Raw genomic sequence first — 18,222 nt, 5'->3', positions numbered from 1 at the left:
TCTGCATTCTAGCAATACCAGGGCTGAGAGCTTTGACAGAGTCGTATTATCGCGGTCAGCAAAGCCCGCTGCCAGCAGCCCATCTCAACCCATCTGAGCTCGGACCTTCGTGTGATGCAATACTAGTTCTTATCGCGTCTTCATTTGGACTCTACTTATAGAGCGTGCGTTATGCAGCTCATGGTGGCTCAATTATTTATAGCATGCACCTAACTCAGGTCACAGATATCAACCCTCTGACTCCTTTCTCGACGACCGGCAACTGCTGTACCATCCTGCTTCGACTCCATATCTCCCACGTTTAGGCGAACTTCGTGCTTGTCCAACCTAAATTTTGTCTTGTTGTTATGTTGAACTCGACCCTTGTGGTCCAGCAGGCCGAGCATTATGTCTCTGAAGCAGCCAGGTCCAGAGACGATAGCCCGTGGTCTGACACTTTGGTTATCCCCTTATACGTTTCTTGTTTTTCCTTCCTGGTGCTCGTTACCAAGTCTTCTGTCTGCCTTGCCTGGAGAAGTGACACACAGATCAGTCCTCTGGACGTGAAGGGACTGAACGGACGCGTCACTGCTCACGGTGGAGCGCCAATCTTCACATCCGAAGCTATTCGTCTCCTCGTTGGTTGTGTTGTAGTAGCCGGCCTCTCGATATCTTGGTTCCTCACTGCCGATGTCTCTAACAGAAGAACGATTGCATCCTTCTGCCTTACCCTCGTCAGTCGCCACTTCTCTCATGCCAGATTGACGCGCTGACTCATTTTGACAGATCTATAACTGCATTCTTGCTTTTTTCGCTATCTTTTCCGAGAGACTATCAGTGGCAGTCAGCCATGCCAGGTTCATCCTGGCGATCGCATGGGGCGTACTCTTTGTCCGCGATATTGTCCCCTTCCTGACGTACACAGAGTCTCCTGCCGAGCACGGTTCGCTGGTGTGGGCCATTTTCTGTGTCCTCACCTTCACTGGGGTGCTCCTGCCACTCTTCACGCCTAGAAAATATGTCCCTTTCGACCCTGCTGTAAGCACATATCCAATGAGTTCGACGCTGACCAGATTCTAAAGACACCGTCGCCACCCTTAGAATCCAACGCCTCCGAACCCAGTGCAGACGGCTTCGCCGTTGACCCGTATCCTCTTCATCTACCTGGACAAGCTCGTCTGGAAGGCATACCATGCTCTCCATTTACCCTTGTCAGAATTGCCTCCTCTAGCCGATGAAGATCAGGTCAAGAACCTCGTGCGCATCGCGTTTCCCCAATGCGATCCACTTTCGAAAATGTTCGAGGAAGTAGACGATACAGGAAAAGTGCAAGCGAAGAAAGCTTTTGGCCATTGGCGTATGCTGCTTGGGCTAATTGTAGTCTTCCGACGCGAGCTCGCGACCAGCTGCTTCCTTATAGCGTGTCAGACGGGTACACAACTTTTGTCGCCCTATGTCCTTCGGCAACTCTTGATGTATTTGGAGAAATCTGGGGAGGGTGCGATCGTGCGCCCTTGGGTTTGGGCACTCTCCGTGAGTGTGTTCCACCTCGTTTAAAATGTTTGTAATAAGATTTCTGGAGCTAACGATAACGTGGCCGTTTCAAGCTGTTCCTTGCGCCGTTCGTCAACGTTGTGCTCATGCAGAACTATCAACAAATCAATTCGATCATAATCGTGCGTATGGAGTCAATTCTCACTCAATTGGTCCTACAACACGCGTTGCGGATTCGGATGGTTGCGGACATCAGTGGCGACGAGAAGACATCTCCCTCTGGGACGACCACACCCGTCACCTCGGAGAGTACTGCAGCGCCTATCGATGCTGAGTCCACATCTACGGGTGGACCTGATGGGCAACCAACGGAGACTGCTGAAGCTCGCTCCGACTTGGGTACGACCGTCCAAGAGTCCGAAGACTCTACAGTTATCACACCTCCCACAACTGCACCTGCCACTTCGAAGAGTCTTGTCGGACGCATGAACAACTTGATATCCGCCGACTTGCAGTCGCTCGGGAGGAGTATGGACGTGTTACAAATTCTCGTGTCTGTACCCATCGGGATCATCGGGTCCACCATCTTTCTGTACAAGCTCCTCGGGTGGAGGTGATGTGATCAGATCCTGTATGAGGATGTGCGAGTGCTAACTTCGTTGTGGCTTTATGTGATTTCTCAGCGCATTGGCAGGGCTTGGGATTACGTTGTTAGGACTACCTCTTCCGAGGTTCCTCGCTAAGCTGTTACAAAATGTCTCTCGAGAGATGGCGAAAAAGGTAAGAATTTCGGTCGTCAATGATATAGATCGTCTAACACAGATGTACTGTAACTTAGAGCGACGATCGTGTCGAGCTCGTCACAGAAAGTAAGTATTCTACCCTTTGCGTGAGGATTATTATCCACTGATTCACTCCTAAATAGCGCTCAGCGTCATCAGGATGGTAAAGATGTTCGGTTGGGAGCGCAAGATGAGCGAATCCATCAACGAGAAGCGTCAAGTAGAGCTGGAGTGGCTCTTCAAGAACAAAGTCCTGGCGTTGTTAACGAGGTCTTGCCAGTGCGTCATCCTCATTTTACTGGCTTTGTATGCTGGTTTCTAAACTCTGACCATGTATATGATGCAAGGTTCATCATCCCATGTCTGACCGAGGCTGCAACCTACAGTTTCTATGTGAGTGGCACACCCGTTCGACTCTGGGATACTGGTTTTAATGAACTCATCACCTTGATAGGCTCTGGTGATGAAGGGAGTTTTAGACGGTATGACTCGAATTTCGTCTGAATTGTATGGGCTTGTTGACGAGCAAGCCATATAGCCGCCACTGTCTTCGCATCCATAGCACGTAAGTCATCTGGACACCCTCTCACATGCTACAGTCTGATCAACTCGCTTTCCCGACAGTATTCAATATTCTGCGGACCAAATTGGCGCATTCGCTCTTCTTCGTACCACCGGTCATCAAAGCAAAAGTCTCTCTCGACCGTATCACAGACTTCCTGACAGAGGTTTGTCCGATTTGAATCCCCCTGGCCCCTCGCGCCTGACTTGCTCTCTACTCTACTACTAGACTGAGCTCTTAGACGAATTCGCACCCGAAAGCGAGACCTTCTCGGACATGGTGACGCCTATCGAGACTAATGAGATCGGATTTAGAGCCGCATCGTTTACTTGGTCCAATGAGAGCAACTCAGGGGCCACGACGCCGTCGAAACGGCGCTTCACGCTACGCGTTGAGGAAGAACTTTTGTTCAAGAAAGGATGTATAAACCTTATCGTCGGGCCCACGGGTGCGTTGTTTCTCTCTGCTGTCCAGACATGTACTTCTTCGCTCAATCATAATATACACTGAAAGGCTGCGGGAAGACCTCGCTTCTGATGGCACTTCTGGGTAAGCAGCCGATGGTCCAACGAATGTCTTCAATTGAACATGTATTGACTGCGTCAAACAGGCGAGATGCACTTTGTACAATCTGGGCCTGATTCGTGGTTCAATCTTCCAAGAGCCGGAGGCGTGGCGTACGCTGCGCAGGAATCTTGGGTCATGAATGCCACCATCAAGGTGGGTGACCTCACGTCAACCGAAGATAATAGCCGTTGATTTTAGCAATGTCTTCGGGTAGGAAAATATTCTCTTCGACTCTCTCTTTAACGAGGATCGCTATTCTCAAGGTGCGCTCTCCTCTAATCAGATAATAAGTCTGCTAGGAAGGCCCATCGAACTTCATTGTTCTCGGCGCAGTGATACATCAGTGCGGTCTTACCCATGATTTATCCCTCTTCGATGCCGGCGACGAAACTGAAATTGGAGAGCGGGGCCTCACACTCAGTGGAGGACAAAAAGTATAGTAACGCACTTCGTCGAGTGAAAGAGTGTCAGTCTCATTATTTACAATAGGCTCGAGTGACACTGGCGCGTGCTGTCTACTCTTCTGCGGAGATCATTTTGTTGGATGATGTAAGGTCTATGCTCTCGATTTGTACGGCTCGACGTTGACATACGGGCCTCGCAGGTTCTTGCCGCGCTGGATGTGCACACGGCCAAATGGATTGTCGAAAAGTGCTTTACTGGTCCTCTTGTTCAAGGAAGGACGTTACTTCTAGTGGTGTGTGTCGTGCTTTCCAAACCCTAACATACACGCCAATTCTAACGCTATTTTGGGCTGAAACAGACTCACAACGTCAGTATCACAGCACCAATCGCCGAATTCGTCGTATCCCTTGGTTCAGACGGTCAAATTCTCAGTCAAGGAACGATGTCAGATGCTCTAGCCAAGAACTGGAAACTCAGGGAAGAAGCCAGACAGGAGAAAGAGGTGGAGGAGAGGGCTGCTGCAGCTGTCGACGTCCCTGACCTCGATGAAGAGGCATCGAAGAAGGAAGATAAGAAGGATGGGAAGCTCGTCCTCGAAGAGGAGACAGCTGAGGGTCACATCAGCTGGCAGTCATGTCAGTGTATTTTGGACTTTTTCCCGTCGCGTGTGCTCAACTGACGATTTTGAAAGTCAAAATGTACATTGAGGCACTGGGCGGCCCTATGTTTTGGTCTCTGTTCGCGCTGGCGACGATCTTCGAATGCATTATCGAGGTGCTCCAACCCTGGATCCTCGGACAATGGGCAAATCAATACTTGACCCATCGTCCCGAAGATGTTAATGTCACGTTGTGAGTATCTTGATGGACTCGAAAGATATACGTTCCAGCGTGCTCAATCCTTCGTCAGCTATCTGGCTCTCTATATTTTGTTTTGTGCAGGCATGTCCGTGGTATATGCTATCGCACAGATGATCCTCTTCAAGGGTGCTTTACGAGCCTCCGGCATGATTCATCGGAGGCTTATTTCTAGCATTTTGAGAACGACTCTGAGGTCTGTATCTCATTTGTCTCAGGGCCCGTACTCGTTCGCTGATACAACAATGCGATAGATGGCTCGACAAAACGCCGGTAGCTCGCATCATCACTAGATGTACACTGGATGTATCCGCAAGTGAGTTATAGCTAGGACGTCTTCGTTAGATGATCCTAGTCGCTGACAAGTATTGTTTAGTCGACTCCGTCATTCCAGACGGTTTTTCTTCCGTTTTCGAAGTCGCGGTAGTCCTCACTGTTCGGTTTTTCGTCATCCTTATCTTTACCCCAAGAGTAGGTCTCGTCGGGATAGTCATCGCGGCTGCCGGTACGCCCTTTCGACATCGCATCAGCCTCATGCGAGGCGATGATCTAACATATTTTTAGGGGTTACTCTGGGAAATATTTACATGAAGGCGCAACTGTCGGTGAAGCGAGAAATGAGCAAGGCGAAAGCACCGGTAGTAGCGCATTTCGGTGCGGCTGTCGAAGGGATCAGTAAGTTTTATCTTGGCGTAGCTTTTATGTCTTCGTTGATTCGATGCTTATGGTGGTTTCCTAGTCTCTATCCGTGCCTACGGCGCTCAGGAGTCCACCTTGCTCAAATCCGCCGCCAAAATCGATGAATACACCCGTGCGAATCGGGTCTTCAACGACTTGAGCAAGTAAGAACGAATCCCTACGCACCCTCCTGCCTATGCGTGTATGTCAAACCTAAGTGTTGAACTCTGTCTCGACTTTTGCAGATGGATCAGCATTCGTGTGAACGGTATGGGCAGCATGTTCGCCGCTGCGTTGGGCTTCTACTACGTATATGGACACACGAATGTCAACACGTCCAATGCCGCTTTCACCTTGAGTAAGCACCCTCAATTGCAGCCTCGATCCTTTTTCGTAAGTTGCTGAAACTCTCGCCCTGTCGGCATATAGCGCTGGCTTTCAGCTTTGGCCAGCAGATTATATGGTTTGTGCAACAGCTGAACCAGTTCGAAGTAAATGGTACGAAATCATTTCCCTTTTGAGCGCGCTTTTTCGTGCTGATATCACGGTGCGTGTGCCAACAGGAAACAGTCTCGAGCGTCTGCAGCAATACATGGTCATTGAGCAAGAGCCATCTCCGACTGAGGATAGACTTCCACCTGCGTACTGGCCTTCCAGTGGCGAACTAAAAGTCGAAAACCTGAGCGCACGATACTCCGCTGTGAAGACCTTATCCATTTATGAGTAATTTCACAGTAGGATAGAGTACTGATTCGGATGTGATTTCTTATTCAGGACGGTCCTAAAGTGCTAGATAACATCTCCTTCGAGATCAAAGCTGGAGAACGAGTCGGAATCGTTGGACGTACCGGTAGCGGGAAAAGTTCGTTGACTCTAGCGTTGCTGCGTTGCATCATTACCGAGGGCGAGGTGTATTACGATGGACTGCCTATCTCCTCCGTCAACTTGGACTCACTCCGTAGCCATATCACCATTATCCCTCAAGTGGTGAGTATTGCCCGTCTTCCTATATTTACACGCATCTGTAAAACATCATTAACAACGCATACTAGCCTGAACTTCTGAGTGGCACCCTCCGACGCAACCTGGATCCTTTCGACCAATTCGACGATGCGACGCTGAACTCCGCTCTCCGTTCCGCCGGACTTTTCTCTGTCCAAAATGAGGGAGAGGAGAGTATGATTACGCTTGACACTCACATGGCGCGTGGGGGGAGTAATCTTTCTGTCGGACAGCGTCAGATTATCGCGTTGGCTCGGGCGATGGTGCTCGAGAGCAAACTGCTCATCCTCGACGAAGGTTTGCACTCTTTTATCTTCCTTCCGTGAAAATACTACCGTTCTAACGTTGTTGGGACTGCAGCGACGTCCGCGATTGATTATAAAACGGATGCTGTCATCCAAGAGTCGCTGAGGACGGAATTGAAGAAAGATGTGACGGTCATCACCGTCGCGCATCGTCTACAAACTATCATGGACGCAGATAAAATCGTAGGTCATCTCCCACCGTTCTCACCCTCCCTCCGCTGACGCTGATCGCCTCGTGTTTCAGATGGTGCTCGACGCTGGCGAGATCGTGAGTACCCGACCCCACATTTCCCCTGTAGAAGGACTTTTAAGCTCATTTTTTACCGGGACTTGTGATAGGTCGAGTTCGATAGGCCCAGCGAGCTTCTGAAGAAGGAAGACGGGTTCTTGAAGTCTTTGGTGGATGAGAGCGGGGATAAAGACGCGTTATATGCCGTCGCTAGGTCATCTTCGTAGTCGGTGCTTGCGTAGCCCTGTACAACTCTGCATCGGGAAAGTTTATGAATGATCTGGCGATTCAATTTAGTTCAACGGAAGTAGATATTGGCCTGTGAAGCAGCGTGGAATCAATGTGTACTTCCGTATTCATCGAATGCTGAGCCCGTGGAAAACAAAGGAGCAAACGAAGAATATACATATACCAGTAGTGAGTGGACATAAAAACCTAACAGTATGAGTGAAAAAGAGCAAATAGAGTGCCCGCCTACCGTCGGTCCGTTACGGTAGTCTGGCAGTCATTATGGCCAACGTGGGGATCGAACCCAAGACCTTCGCGTTATTAGCACGACGCTCTAACCAGCTGAGCTAGTCGGCCTTGCAACGCAGTATGCTTTTTGGGACTTGAGGCATTTCGAAAGACGACCAGTAAGGCCCAATACACAAGTCCTCAGGATCCCCACGAGCATCTCCTGTACTTATTTGAAACACACGCTCCTGGTGGCCACCAGGATACGGTGCTTGTGCAGAAGACAATCCCACTGCAAGCATAAATCAAAGAAATTTAAGTTGGCGCCAATGTGGCCCATTTATTCGATAACACAACGATGACGGATTGAATAGTGGTGTAGTAACGACGTACAGTACTAGCGACACACCGTAATTTCACTAATAATACAGTAGCACTGAGAACGAAAACGAAAGCGAAAGCTAAAGCTAGGATACGAAAACAGAAAGCGGATGGAGAGTATGGCAGAGTCAAGAGCGTCGAGTAGCAGGAAGTGGGAAGCATGAAGCAGGAACTGCAACAGATCTATAGTGTGAAGGAATAAAGAGCCGAGGGTAGCCAGTGTGTGGCAGCCCATTCAGGTTAGTGATACAGAAGGGGAGAAGATAGAGGAGAGACTAGGAAGGGGAAGATGGAGCAGGGATAGAGCACAGAAAGCACGATACACGAATAGCAAGGCTGTAAGGTAGCGGTAAACACGAGAACGGAGGAAGAGCATGCATAGGATAATGACACAGAGGAAGAAGAAGAAGAAGAAGAAACTAGAAAAGGGGCTCCGACTTGATGTAGACCTCCGGATAAGAGAGGTTGTAAGAGTCACCCGAGACGCTGCTAGCAGCGTAGGAGGAAGGGGGAGGGCTAGGGGCCGCAGAGCGGCGACGGCTCCGGAAATCCCGAGCCCTTCGAACCCGAGAACGACCACGATACGAGGCAGCAGAGGATGATGTGTCGGACGAGCTGCTTGAGCTCGCTTCAGAGTCAGACTCATTGTCGGACGTCATGAAGACGTCAACATAGTGTGTCTGAGCTCCAACAGGATATTCCTGTTGACGACGTGCGGCCTCGATGGAGATGGGATGGTCGGGGACGATGAGCTTGGGGATGTTGAAGGTGGCGGTGGCGCGCCTCTTCGACGGGCGGTCGGTGGCGTAGTGGTAGTCGGGAGCGCGATCGCTATCGCTCGACTGGTCCTCGTCCTCATCCTCGGGCGTACGCTTGCGCTTCATGTTGGAGGAGCTGAAGAAGACCTCCTGAGGGAGGACTCCGGGGTCGACGAGCATGCCACTCGCGAAGAGGGAGTCGAGTGTAGGAAGCGTAGGTTCGTTGGGATGTTGGGGTGCGCCACTCGATGAGGAGGAGATCGTGGTCCAGGCATCGACAAGTCCGGTGTTGCAGGCGAGGTCGGTGTATGACAGGGGGCTTGTTTCTTCTTCTTGGATGTTGATACTGTTCTGGACAACAGTATCGTGCTCGTAGTAGCTGATAACGGGGGTGGCGTGGGAGTCGGCGAAGGGGTTGACGGGGAGACGTGTGTCGACGTCGGGTTGTTCTCGGAGAGAACGAGACGCGATGGTCTCGTACAGTGTTTCGGGGGGTGGGGTTGGGTGCGTGAAGGACTCGAAGGACTCTTCAGCATCGCAGGGGGTAGCGGGCACGATGAACGAGGAACCGGACGATGTCTGTGAAATATGTTAGGCTTGTGGACCGAAACAGCTACCGAATGTAGTACGCACCTCCTGATCGTCTGGTGATGAGGTGCTAACAACCTTCGAACAATAACGTCGTCAGATACTGTAGGGACACCTAAGGGCCGTGACACACACCTCAACATCAACCTCAGACGAACTGTCTGTGTCCTTCCCGTAGAGAATGGTGCTCCGGGGAGTCTCTATGTCCTGATAAAAACAATCTATAAGAATGATGTATAGAGAGATAATGAAAGGCGACGCACCTGGGAGGACTGATCCGTAGACGAGGAGGCGTCTTCAAATGAAGACGCCACCGACGAGCTCGATGCACTTGTTCGGTGCGCCCGAGCAGTGCGTTGAACGGCACGAGTGACACTGTTGAGAGCGCTGTCGATAGAGAATGAGAGCGAAGGCAGAGGATGTCAACTAATGGAATAGTCATATAGCAGAAGAGATGACACGCACCCTGAGACCTTTGCGCGCGCCCTCGAGATCGAGGTGGGGGAGGGTCTCTCCCACAGCGTCTTGAAAGAAGGTACCTTGGGCATTGTTGTGTAGATGTTTGGTTATTGTAGTGAGGAAGAACAGCCAGGATGCGCAGATGCGGGATGCGGGATGATGGGAGTCGGGGTGCAAGTTGGGAAAGCAGACGCGTCGAACGCGCTCTAATTTATGCTGGGCCTAATCTCAGAACAAAGCGAGCCTAGACTCAATCGGGCGAGTACCACGATCACATGACGTGCCATCCGGTTCTGAGTGGCAATAACTTTGACTAGGGGTTTTATGATACGGCCCCAGAGCTCATTTCTGTCTGGACAGAGATTGCTCCACTGTGGAACAGCTGAACCGCATGGGACCGCATATGACGTAGCCCGCTCCGCCAGCCAGCGACTCGCACCTAGCAGCTTCGCTGGTTCACCTAAGTACTAGTAGAATAGTCCTTCCTATCGCGCACACACATCTAGCACTATGCCGCCTAATAAAAAACTATCTAAATTACTTCTTTACTTCCTTCAATGTACTCTCATCCCTACATTGATGGTACTCGCTGTGGAACATAACTCAGAGCCGCAACTTATCATCGAACGGGTCCTCGAAACATCTTCACTCGGTGTTGGTATCGCAATGGTATTTGCCGATCTACGCAAGTACCTTCAACCTGAACAAGGAGGATGTCGTATATCAGAGGAGTATTTAAGGAAAATTTCTTCAGACACTTGTCACTATTGGTTTGGGTGTGTATATTCAGCTCTAGAGCTCTCGAGAAGATACTTACAGGCACGATCAACATCACTAGGTTCTCAGTCGACGAGATCCTTGAACTATCACAAGCCATGGAAATCCCTGATCCCTTCAAAACCCGAGAGGGATACTCGTTTTCCTCCGTCGAGGCTCTATGCATCCTACTTTACCGGTTTCGTATGGATGCCGACATCCATGATATCACATCTCGTTTTGATCGGTCCTCTTGTGCCGTCTCGATGGTCATCAACGACCTCCTCCTCTTCCTTGACGATACTTGGTCCCATCTGCTCGGATTCGACTCCGACCGCCTCCTCAGCCGTCAAAAGATCCGTGCGTACGCAGCCGCCATCCACGCCGCAGGTGCCCCCACCGAAACTGTATGGGGTTTCATCGATTGTACTATTCGCCGCATCTGCCGACCATCGTACCTTCAGCGTATCGCCTATAGCGGGTACAAGCACTTCCATGCCATGAAGTATCAAGGGGTTGTGCTTCCGAATGGGCTTTTTGCCAACCTGTTTGGGCCTTTCGAAGGACGACGAAATGACAATGCAGTTCTGCACGATAGTGGGCTGAAGGAAACTTGTCGGAAGCGGGCCTATACACGGGACTCAGAAGGCAGGGAGCAGTATTATCAGTTGTTCGGGGATCCTGCGTATGTTGGAATCAGTAGAGAGCTTATGAGTCCGTATACGGGTTCCAGATTATCGGAGGACCAGCAGAGATTCAACGCGAAGATGTCCCATTTCCGTATCGAAGTCGAGCATGCTTTTGCAGTTGCGCTTAACCAGTGGCCCTTCCTAGACCATTGGAAGCGTCATCGTGTCTACTCATCTCCTATCGGACGCTACTACCGCATTGGCATCCTACTTACAAATTCTATGACATGTCTTCGAGGCCGTAACCAGATCTCCGATACCTTCCGATGCCCCCCTCCTACTCTCGAAGAGTATTTTCACCATTGATGTATCTACAATATATACATAATAATGTTACATACATAATTTTCTAGACATTGGAGGACAGATTCAGAAGTGTACCAAGAAAGTCAGGACTCGAGAATGTGTACAGTAGTCTATGGAACAGTAAGCTGACAGGATTATGTGTAGTGTAAATGTACAAGATGTTCACAGCACCAGACAGAGGGAATAGCAAGGAAGGACCAAGAAAGGACTCGAATTACTAATTAGAGCAGGTGAACGCAACACGTACTAGATCAATCGTCCATGGATTGACGGTAAAGATCAATCATCGTCTCCATACCGCCGACCAGGCGGCCCAAGAGTCTATTACGCTCCATGCTATCCTCGCGCACAACCTTCACCAACTTCCGTGTTCGCCGATCCTCCACCTCCTGATGTTTCTCCAAAACCTTACTAACTAAAACAGCGTTAGACCTGCCCGTCCGTCGCTTCTTCGACCTATGAACACCTGCATCGGGCTCTGGCATCGCATCAGCACAACGCGAGGATCTTGATGAAGACACCGCAGGACCTTGCGGTGATGTGCGAGATGCCTGCTGAGGCGAACCGTTATGCGAGGGCGTACGGAAACTAGAACCACCGGGTGTACGTGAGCCTTCATTCGGATGGGTGGCCGAAGGGGAGCGATGACGGCGTTCGGAAGGTGAGGGGGAGGGGGAGTGGGTGGGGGAGCGAGAGGCGGTAGCGAGGTTGTTGGAGTCAATGTGGGATAAAGCCGCGGACTGTTCATGACGAAGGCGTGACGGTGAGGGAGGGGCATCGCGTGGCGGGATATTCTCGTCACGATTTCCAGTCGCTGGAGTTGACGGTCTCGATTGCTCCGGGCTGAGAGAGCCACGTCCACTTGTAAAACTATCGTCAGACGAGTCATCGTCCGACGAGGAACCACTGTCCGAAGACTCGGAGTATGCACGGGGGCGCTTCTCTGCACGGCAGAGATTCTCCTTTGCGCAATCGCGAAAGAATTCGCCTGCACGTTTGTCCATGGCTTCCTTCTAAGCGGATGTCAGGGACGACTCACGGACACCGAGAAAGAGCCTGTCTCAACTCACCTTGGACTTCTCAGCCTTTGCACCCTCCGCCACACTATTTGCACCGTTCCTCAGGTCATTCAATCCCTCAAGGACAGACCGAATGGGTATAAGATATCTTGAACCCAGGAGCTTCTTCAAGTGAGAAAATTTGGGGCTATCGTCATTCTTGAAAGCAACAGTGAGGACGCGACTCGGAGTCCATGGGCGGGACAACGCAACAAGGAAACACACCTGATGAAACTGTGCAAGCTCACGTAGCTTCTCCATTACTGCACCTGAAGTGCGACCGCCCAAAACCGCCCCAACCTTCTGATATATCTTGTCTCGCTGGTCAATTGGCCGTATGTATGGGTTAACACGCGAAGTGATCACCGCAAGATCGTAGCATTCGGCACCAGCCCAGGCTGACTGCTTCTTCGGGACAGACGGGACAGGGACATCATCCGAGAAGAATGTGTGGAAGTCACCAAAGATGCCCTCCTGGTCGCCTTCGTTGAACAATGGCTGGTCAGAATTCGGCTGCGTAAATTGCACTATAAGTGATCAAGATGAACAACAACGTTAGTAGCTAGAGAAACATACCGGTGCACGATTGGCAGGACCGAAAGCGTGAGGATCCTGGTTTGGGTGGTTAAAGGCCTGGGATGGTTCCCATGTCTCGTCTTCGACATCGTGACCCTGTGGCCGAATGAGCCTCGAACCTGCACGCAACATGATTACACGTACAGTATCATCACGACGACCAACTACTCCGTCTAGTCCCGCGCCAGCATCTCTACCTGCCGCATAATCTACTGAACGGACAGCGGGAGCTCGAAGGTTAAAGCCCTGTGAGGGGACGATGTGGGGAAGATGTTCACGATAAAAATTCGGCTGAACAGGAGGGGGTCTCTGTTGAGGATACATATTATAAAGGAACTGTTGACCGTCCGGCGGTCGTGCAGGTGGACGCTGGTCCATGTCGAGCGTCGGGGTTACTGTGAGCAACTTGTAACAGCGAGCACGACGCGACGCGTTCAGAGGAGCTTGCAGCACAGGCAGACGCGCGTCGCGCCTTTACGCAGAGGGGTCCAGTTTGTGTGGCGTGGAAACAAGTGGATTCGGGTGGGACGCTCGAACCGCATGGTGACGTCAGCTCATAAAACTCTGGGCTGGGTCCATCCCAGAACCCGAAACATAAAACCCCTACTTGACTTTGACTGTGGCACGGCACAGATACCGTACGCGTCGCAACATCATCTTCTGGAACGCGCACGCATCATGTTTCTTTGTCTCGTCGCTTTATCTAGAAGAAGGGTCATGAATAACGATAAGAAAGATTACGAATCCTCAGGTCAAAGCTCACTGATATCAAATTCGCGACACGGAGGTGCCAACTTCAAAACTTCCTCAGCCCAGCCTAATCCTAGTGGATCCTGGAAACCCTTTGTAAAGACTCTTTTTGAATGTAAGAGAGGGACCAGCTGACCACAAGCTTCAGGATTGTATTAGAAAAATCCAGCCCAAAAGCGAGTGACGGGGAAGAGCAAGAGGAGGCAAGAGACCAACGGCCCGGTGCCAACCAAACGTCAGAGTTCCCGTGAGCTCTCTCCTTCTCCTACTTACCACCCGCTGCTGCATGGAATGAACGCTTCGTCTACCCTCGGATTATTCGTTAAGGCCCAGCCTCACCTTTACATGACTTCTGGCAAACTTGAGGCTCGACGGACGACGTTCAAGCTAATGCTATAGGGTTCCGTGAAAAGGACGTCTCCCCGACGCGGAACTGCTCGCCGCCATCCCTCAGTTTTTATTGCAAAGAGCCCTACATTCCCTGTGTTTACCGGGTCCTATGCAAAGCAACATCACTCAAGACACCGTGGAGGAATAGTCACACATGGTCATTGTCCCTCGTACGGCTGGTCGACACTGAGTGGCCCCAGGCCACTGTCACGGGGAAACCAGTAGCAGGGAATACACGAGAGTACGTCGTTTGGCTGCTCCCCTTGGATGCATCTAGCATGTCTGACACATACCAGATTGCCTTAGGTTACGAATAAGCTCCTCCCCCAACATGATCCTGCCGCTCCTACAACACTTTGTCAACGATGTGGCCATACACTAGTCCTCGTCATTTGTCCTCAGAAGACGTGGTTATCTTTTCAACCATCTTTGGAGATTTTCTACATGGAGAGGCGAACCAGATCTCAATACTTTCTAGGGGCTCAGGATCGAATACATGAATATGGGCACATGCAGGATATTCATGCCGGCAAAACGGCCAGGCCGTCAACGACGTAGGATACGACTAAAGATGCAGGATCTAATACTGTGGCGGACTAGGAAGCTGGACGGACATAGAAGCTGGACAAACTTTTCTGGAATTTCAAGCACACATATTCGTGCCTTCATCGCTCTAGATTACTTGTAGGCCTACATCGTCCCGTGCGATATGTAAAAATATTTTGTGTGATTCTTGTGAGTATTTTGTAGAAGATGGTGAAATGTTGTCGGAGATGGGGTTTGTGTGGCCATTTTGCCACATGCAGGGAGCTCGACCGACATGGACACCTCGACTCGCCTTTAATATCAGCGTACATGCTCGTAGAAATCTATGTGTGGTATAAATGGGGACATGCCATAAGTGATTCTAAATTATTCTGGCAGACCATGGTTGCCTACTTTTGCATGGGACATCTTTTGTTGAGGGGATCCTCTGGCTAAGGCGCCACAAGAGGCTCCCACTTCGTGAGGCTCTAGCTCCAGCATCCATGATCTTCCTCATACAAAAAGTTTATGGTCTTGGAGACCGAACAAAATAATTCCTCTGCCAAGGTCTGCTTGTTTTTAACAGACTGTTTGGCTTCTAGACGGCACGGTTTTAGAGAAATGACCAATTTTGCACCTCTCAAACATCCGAATGAAACCTGAGCGCAGAAAGTCGTGCAGAACCCCACAAATATTTACACAGATAGAATTATCTATCTTAAAACGCTATGGGTACTTCTTGCTGCTGGTCGTCTAACGATTATGTGTACGAAATCGGTGGGCAAGGGGGTGTGGCGCCTTTTGACATCTTTTTCGCCACTCATTCGGCAATAGCCGGGCCCTTTCGGCGCGCGTCCAGCTTCCCTGTTTTGCCACTTTCCCCACTCGTCGTCGCAGAATATTCATTGACGATGGTTTACTGCATCAAGCTCTCTAAATAGTTGTAAATATACTTAATATATGTCGGACTACCTAAATGTGTCACTTAGTTTGCATGTCATAGACATGAAATTGATTAAATGAGCGAGAAAGCCCATCTGTCCAGGATCCTAGTCCGCCACAGTAGCTCTCCTATGGCCTGGCTAACTAGTTGGCAGGCATGGGTGAGAAAATAGAGAATCCGAGAACGAATTGGAACCTGGTTGCCGTGCATTCAGAAGGAGAGAGTTATTTCTTCTTGGTCTTCGTTTGCTCGTTTATATATGCGAACGGCGCGAAGCCTTTGTGGCGTGTGCCCCGGCCACTCGGCAAGTAAATTGCGCGTCCATACCGTTCAACAACGCCCCGAGCAGTCGCGCATTCCTGACGCGCGTTCGCTCGGCTTCGTACAGCGCTGCATTGTTCGTCTTCCCGCTCGCGGGATCGCGTCTGGGGACCGCGTTTTATTGTTAGCCCGTTGACGAGGTACTTAAAGACTGATGCTGCCGTCCGAGAGGGGAGTCAGCGCACACTACACACCGGTCACGACTCGCGAACTACAAGTTGAACTTGGTGTTGATATCCCAATTGTGCATCGGACTCCGGTCTCAGTTGTCGTTCGCATCGTCCACCATATACTCGGCTCGTTCTTACCTCGAGGTTCTTCTGAAGTAGAATGAGTAGTCTAGCTGTCGCACGTTCTCAGGCTTGTATGGCTCGCCGACTTACTTCGGGTACGGTCGCTGGTGTTGCTCGACCTGCTTCACGGCTTCCCTTAGAGAGAGGGTTTTTCACGATCATACACCAGGGGCATGAGGCATGGCGGTTGAGGTTCGTTTCGTTTGTTTTCGGCTTTGTGCTGTTGACCAGAACTCACGTCTATGTGCCACAGACTTGGAAGAGACCCCGTCCATCTCGAACCGGGATTACGAATTGCGATCCCACTTTATCATACGATTGTCAACCTGGACATGAGGGAATCATCCATCCAGATACCCAAGGTACGTTCCCCACTACGAACCTCTTTCCTTTCCGGTAGCTCTGACATCTACATACCATTTGCATCGCACACTAGCTCCCGGGTTACACCGCGGACAACGTCCCAGTCACCTGTTCCGGCTCGCTTTTCTATCGTGTGCAAGACAGCTATAAGGCTTGTTTTGCGGTCAGCGATGTCCATGAAAATATCACGAAGATTGGACAATCGGCGATGAGGAGTGTGTTGGGGTCGTTCAGTTATGATCAGGTCAGTCGACGTAATGAAGCTCGGGGTGTAAGACATTGAAATGACTTCGGGTGGCGATTATAGGTCATCAGCGATAGGAATGGACTGAACAAGCAGCTGAACGTCGTCATTGGGAACACCATTTCAGTACGCTTCCCACCACTCTATAAATGTCGGTTGTATGGCTAACCACTGTGCGATATAGAACTGGGGCGTCGAGTGCTCCCGGTTCGAAGTTCAAACATTTCAACCAGCTAATCGAGAGGTCGAGGTTTGTCATTCGTCCAACCCTTCCACATTTGCATCAATCCACTCAACTTGTCCCTACGATGATCTGCAGCGCCAACTCGAGCTCCAGATGGAAGCCGAGCGTAATAGACGAAAGCAGCTTTTGGATACGCAAGCGCAGGTCAATGTGGCGGAGGGCCACAAGCAACGAGTTATCCTTGAGTCAGAAGGGCATGTATGTCGTCTTCCGTCACAAGCTCAACCATTCTCGATGTATCGTGCTAATCCTGTCAATGTGTTCTGAAGCTCGTAGCCAAGGCCAACGAAGCGGAAGCTACCTACAACGTCATCGTCCGTGAAGCTGAAGCCCGGTATGATTCCACCTCCCGCCTTGGGCCAGACCTATCGACTACAACCTGACATCGACTCTGCACACTCAAGGAACAAACAATCCATCCTCGAAGCCTCCGCCCTCTCAAAACAAGTCGCAGAGCTCGCCTCTTCCCTAACCTCCTCCCCCGACATCTCACCATCCCCTGCTCAACGTCAAATGGCGCTCTCGGCCCTTCTTTCTCTAGCCCGTCTGGAGCAACTTAAGGCTATCGCCAACGGTGAAGGAAACTCCACTTATTTCTTTGGAGATAAAGCTTCGTTAGGCTCGAAAATGCTCGAGGAATATGGGGTGGACTTCGCGGAGAAGATTAAGGCGGCGGCACAGACTGTTAGTGTGAGGTCGGGTGGTGCTGCTAGCCCAGGTACAGGTGGTCAAAAGCAACCCGCTCAGGCCACTGACACCAAGCTCACGAAGTCATCGACAACACCAGAAAATCCAGCCTCCCCGAGGCAACACACTGATCTTACGAACGCCGATAGTACACAAGCGGGGGACAAGGAAGATGGTTTGGAGTCGTTAGCTGCTGATGTAGGGGAACTGGTTGATGAGGCGCAGGCTCTGGCGAATAGAGGGGTGCGACTCGCTGCTGACAAGATGGTCGACTCGGACAAATCTCCCATGGAGCTTATTTCGGACATGTTCAAAGATGTTCCTGAGCAAGCCACTAACAAAGCAAAACCTGAAACGCTCTGAGCATGTCTCTGAGACTCTTTGTCGTGTCGAGCTGCTTTCGTTGCTTTCGTTCCTAGTCGATTACTAGCACTGTACACATAGATACCACCACTCACGCATATCAATACACACTGTATTTCTGTCAATCACATCCTTCATTCATGGACTTGTCCAGAGACAGAATAAATAAGTACGAGCGGGCCACATCCGCGCCGCTTCTGTGGCGCAAACGA

General features: G+C 50.6%; 5 protein-coding genes and 1 non-coding gene across 6 annotated transcripts; 3 read left to right on the top strand and 3 right to left on the bottom strand.

The window, feature by feature from the left end:
* Positions 1-347: 347 nt before the first annotated feature.
* Positions 348-7,087, top strand: STEHIDRAFT_172624 (P-loop containing nucleoside triphosphate hydrolase protein; the record flags this gene model as incomplete). Its single annotated transcript, XM_007310426.1, has 33 exons — positions 348-713; positions 766-1,017; positions 1,081-1,512; positions 1,587-2,086; positions 2,157-2,253; positions 2,312-2,342; positions 2,399-2,534; positions 2,603-2,648; positions 2,710-2,737; positions 2,794-2,820; positions 2,880-2,983; positions 3,046-3,265; positions 3,331-3,366; positions 3,428-3,537; positions 3,599-3,647; positions 3,718-3,818; positions 3,874-3,933; positions 3,989-4,081; positions 4,148-4,424; positions 4,481-4,640; positions 4,699-4,842; positions 4,901-4,962; positions 5,023-5,151; positions 5,211-5,321; positions 5,386-5,488; positions 5,570-5,682; positions 5,754-5,822; positions 5,888-6,024; positions 6,099-6,311; positions 6,377-6,623; positions 6,687-6,814; positions 6,876-6,899; positions 6,971-7,087. The coding sequence occupies 33 exons, from the start codon at positions 348-350 to the stop codon at positions 7,085-7,087; spliced, it is 4,722 nt and encodes a 1,573-aa protein (XP_007310488.1).
* A 284-nt stretch (positions 7,088-7,371) lies between these two features.
* On the bottom strand, positions 7,372-7,445 carry STEHIDRAFT_t283. Its single transcript has one exon. It is a non-coding gene; the product is annotated as a tRNA-Ile (tRNA).
* A 288-nt stretch (positions 7,446-7,733) lies between these two features.
* Positions 7,734-9,658, bottom strand: STEHIDRAFT_172623 (uncharacterized protein). The gene is made up of 5 exons (XM_007310425.1): positions 9,509-9,658; positions 9,307-9,430; positions 9,179-9,250; positions 9,089-9,121; positions 7,734-9,034 (listed from the first exon to the last, which is right to left on the bottom strand). Exons 1-5 carry the CDS (start codon positions 9,589-9,591, stop codon positions 8,117-8,119), a joined length of 1,230 nt encoding a protein of 409 aa, XP_007310487.1. The 5' UTR covers positions 9,592-9,658; the 3' UTR covers positions 7,734-8,116.
* Positions 9,659-10,377: 719 nt separating this feature from the next.
* STEHIDRAFT_162765 (uncharacterized protein) lies at positions 10,378-11,253 on the top strand (the record flags this gene model as incomplete). Its single annotated transcript, XM_007310424.1, has 1 exon — positions 10,378-11,253. One exon carries the CDS (start codon positions 10,378-10,380, stop codon positions 11,251-11,253), a length of 876 nt encoding a protein of 291 aa, XP_007310486.1.
* An 84-nt stretch (positions 11,254-11,337) lies between these two features.
* On the bottom strand, positions 11,338-13,265 carry STEHIDRAFT_172622 (uncharacterized protein; the record flags this gene model as incomplete). Its single annotated transcript, XM_007310423.1, has 4 exons — positions 11,338-12,266; positions 12,324-12,824; positions 12,888-12,983; positions 13,032-13,265. 4 exons carry the CDS (start codon positions 13,263-13,265, stop codon positions 11,505-11,507), a joined length of 1,593 nt encoding a protein of 530 aa, XP_007310485.1. The 3' UTR covers positions 11,338-11,504.
* Positions 13,266-15,915: 2,650 nt separating this feature from the next.
* Positions 15,916-18,104, top strand: STEHIDRAFT_87309 (uncharacterized protein). The gene is made up of 8 exons (XM_007310422.1): positions 15,916-16,301; positions 16,363-16,471; positions 16,546-16,716; positions 16,780-16,842; positions 16,901-16,966; positions 17,036-17,158; positions 17,230-17,294; positions 17,365-18,104. The coding sequence occupies exons 1-8, from the start codon at positions 16,147-16,149 to the stop codon at positions 18,008-18,010; spliced, it is 1,398 nt and encodes a 465-aa protein (XP_007310484.1). The 5' UTR covers positions 15,916-16,146; the 3' UTR covers positions 18,011-18,104.
* The last annotated feature ends 118 nt before the right edge of the window (positions 18,105-18,222 follow it).

Source organism: Stereum hirsutum (assembly GCF_000264905.1).
Source record: "Stereum hirsutum FP-91666 SS1 unplaced genomic scaffold STEHIscaffold_20, whole genome shotgun sequence".
NCBI classification, from domain to species: domain Eukaryota; kingdom Fungi; phylum Basidiomycota; class Agaricomycetes; order Russulales; family Stereaceae; genus Stereum; species Stereum hirsutum.
The sequence above is the reverse complement of the archived record's forward strand: the minus strand, read 5'-3'. Positions and strand labels throughout refer to the sequence as shown.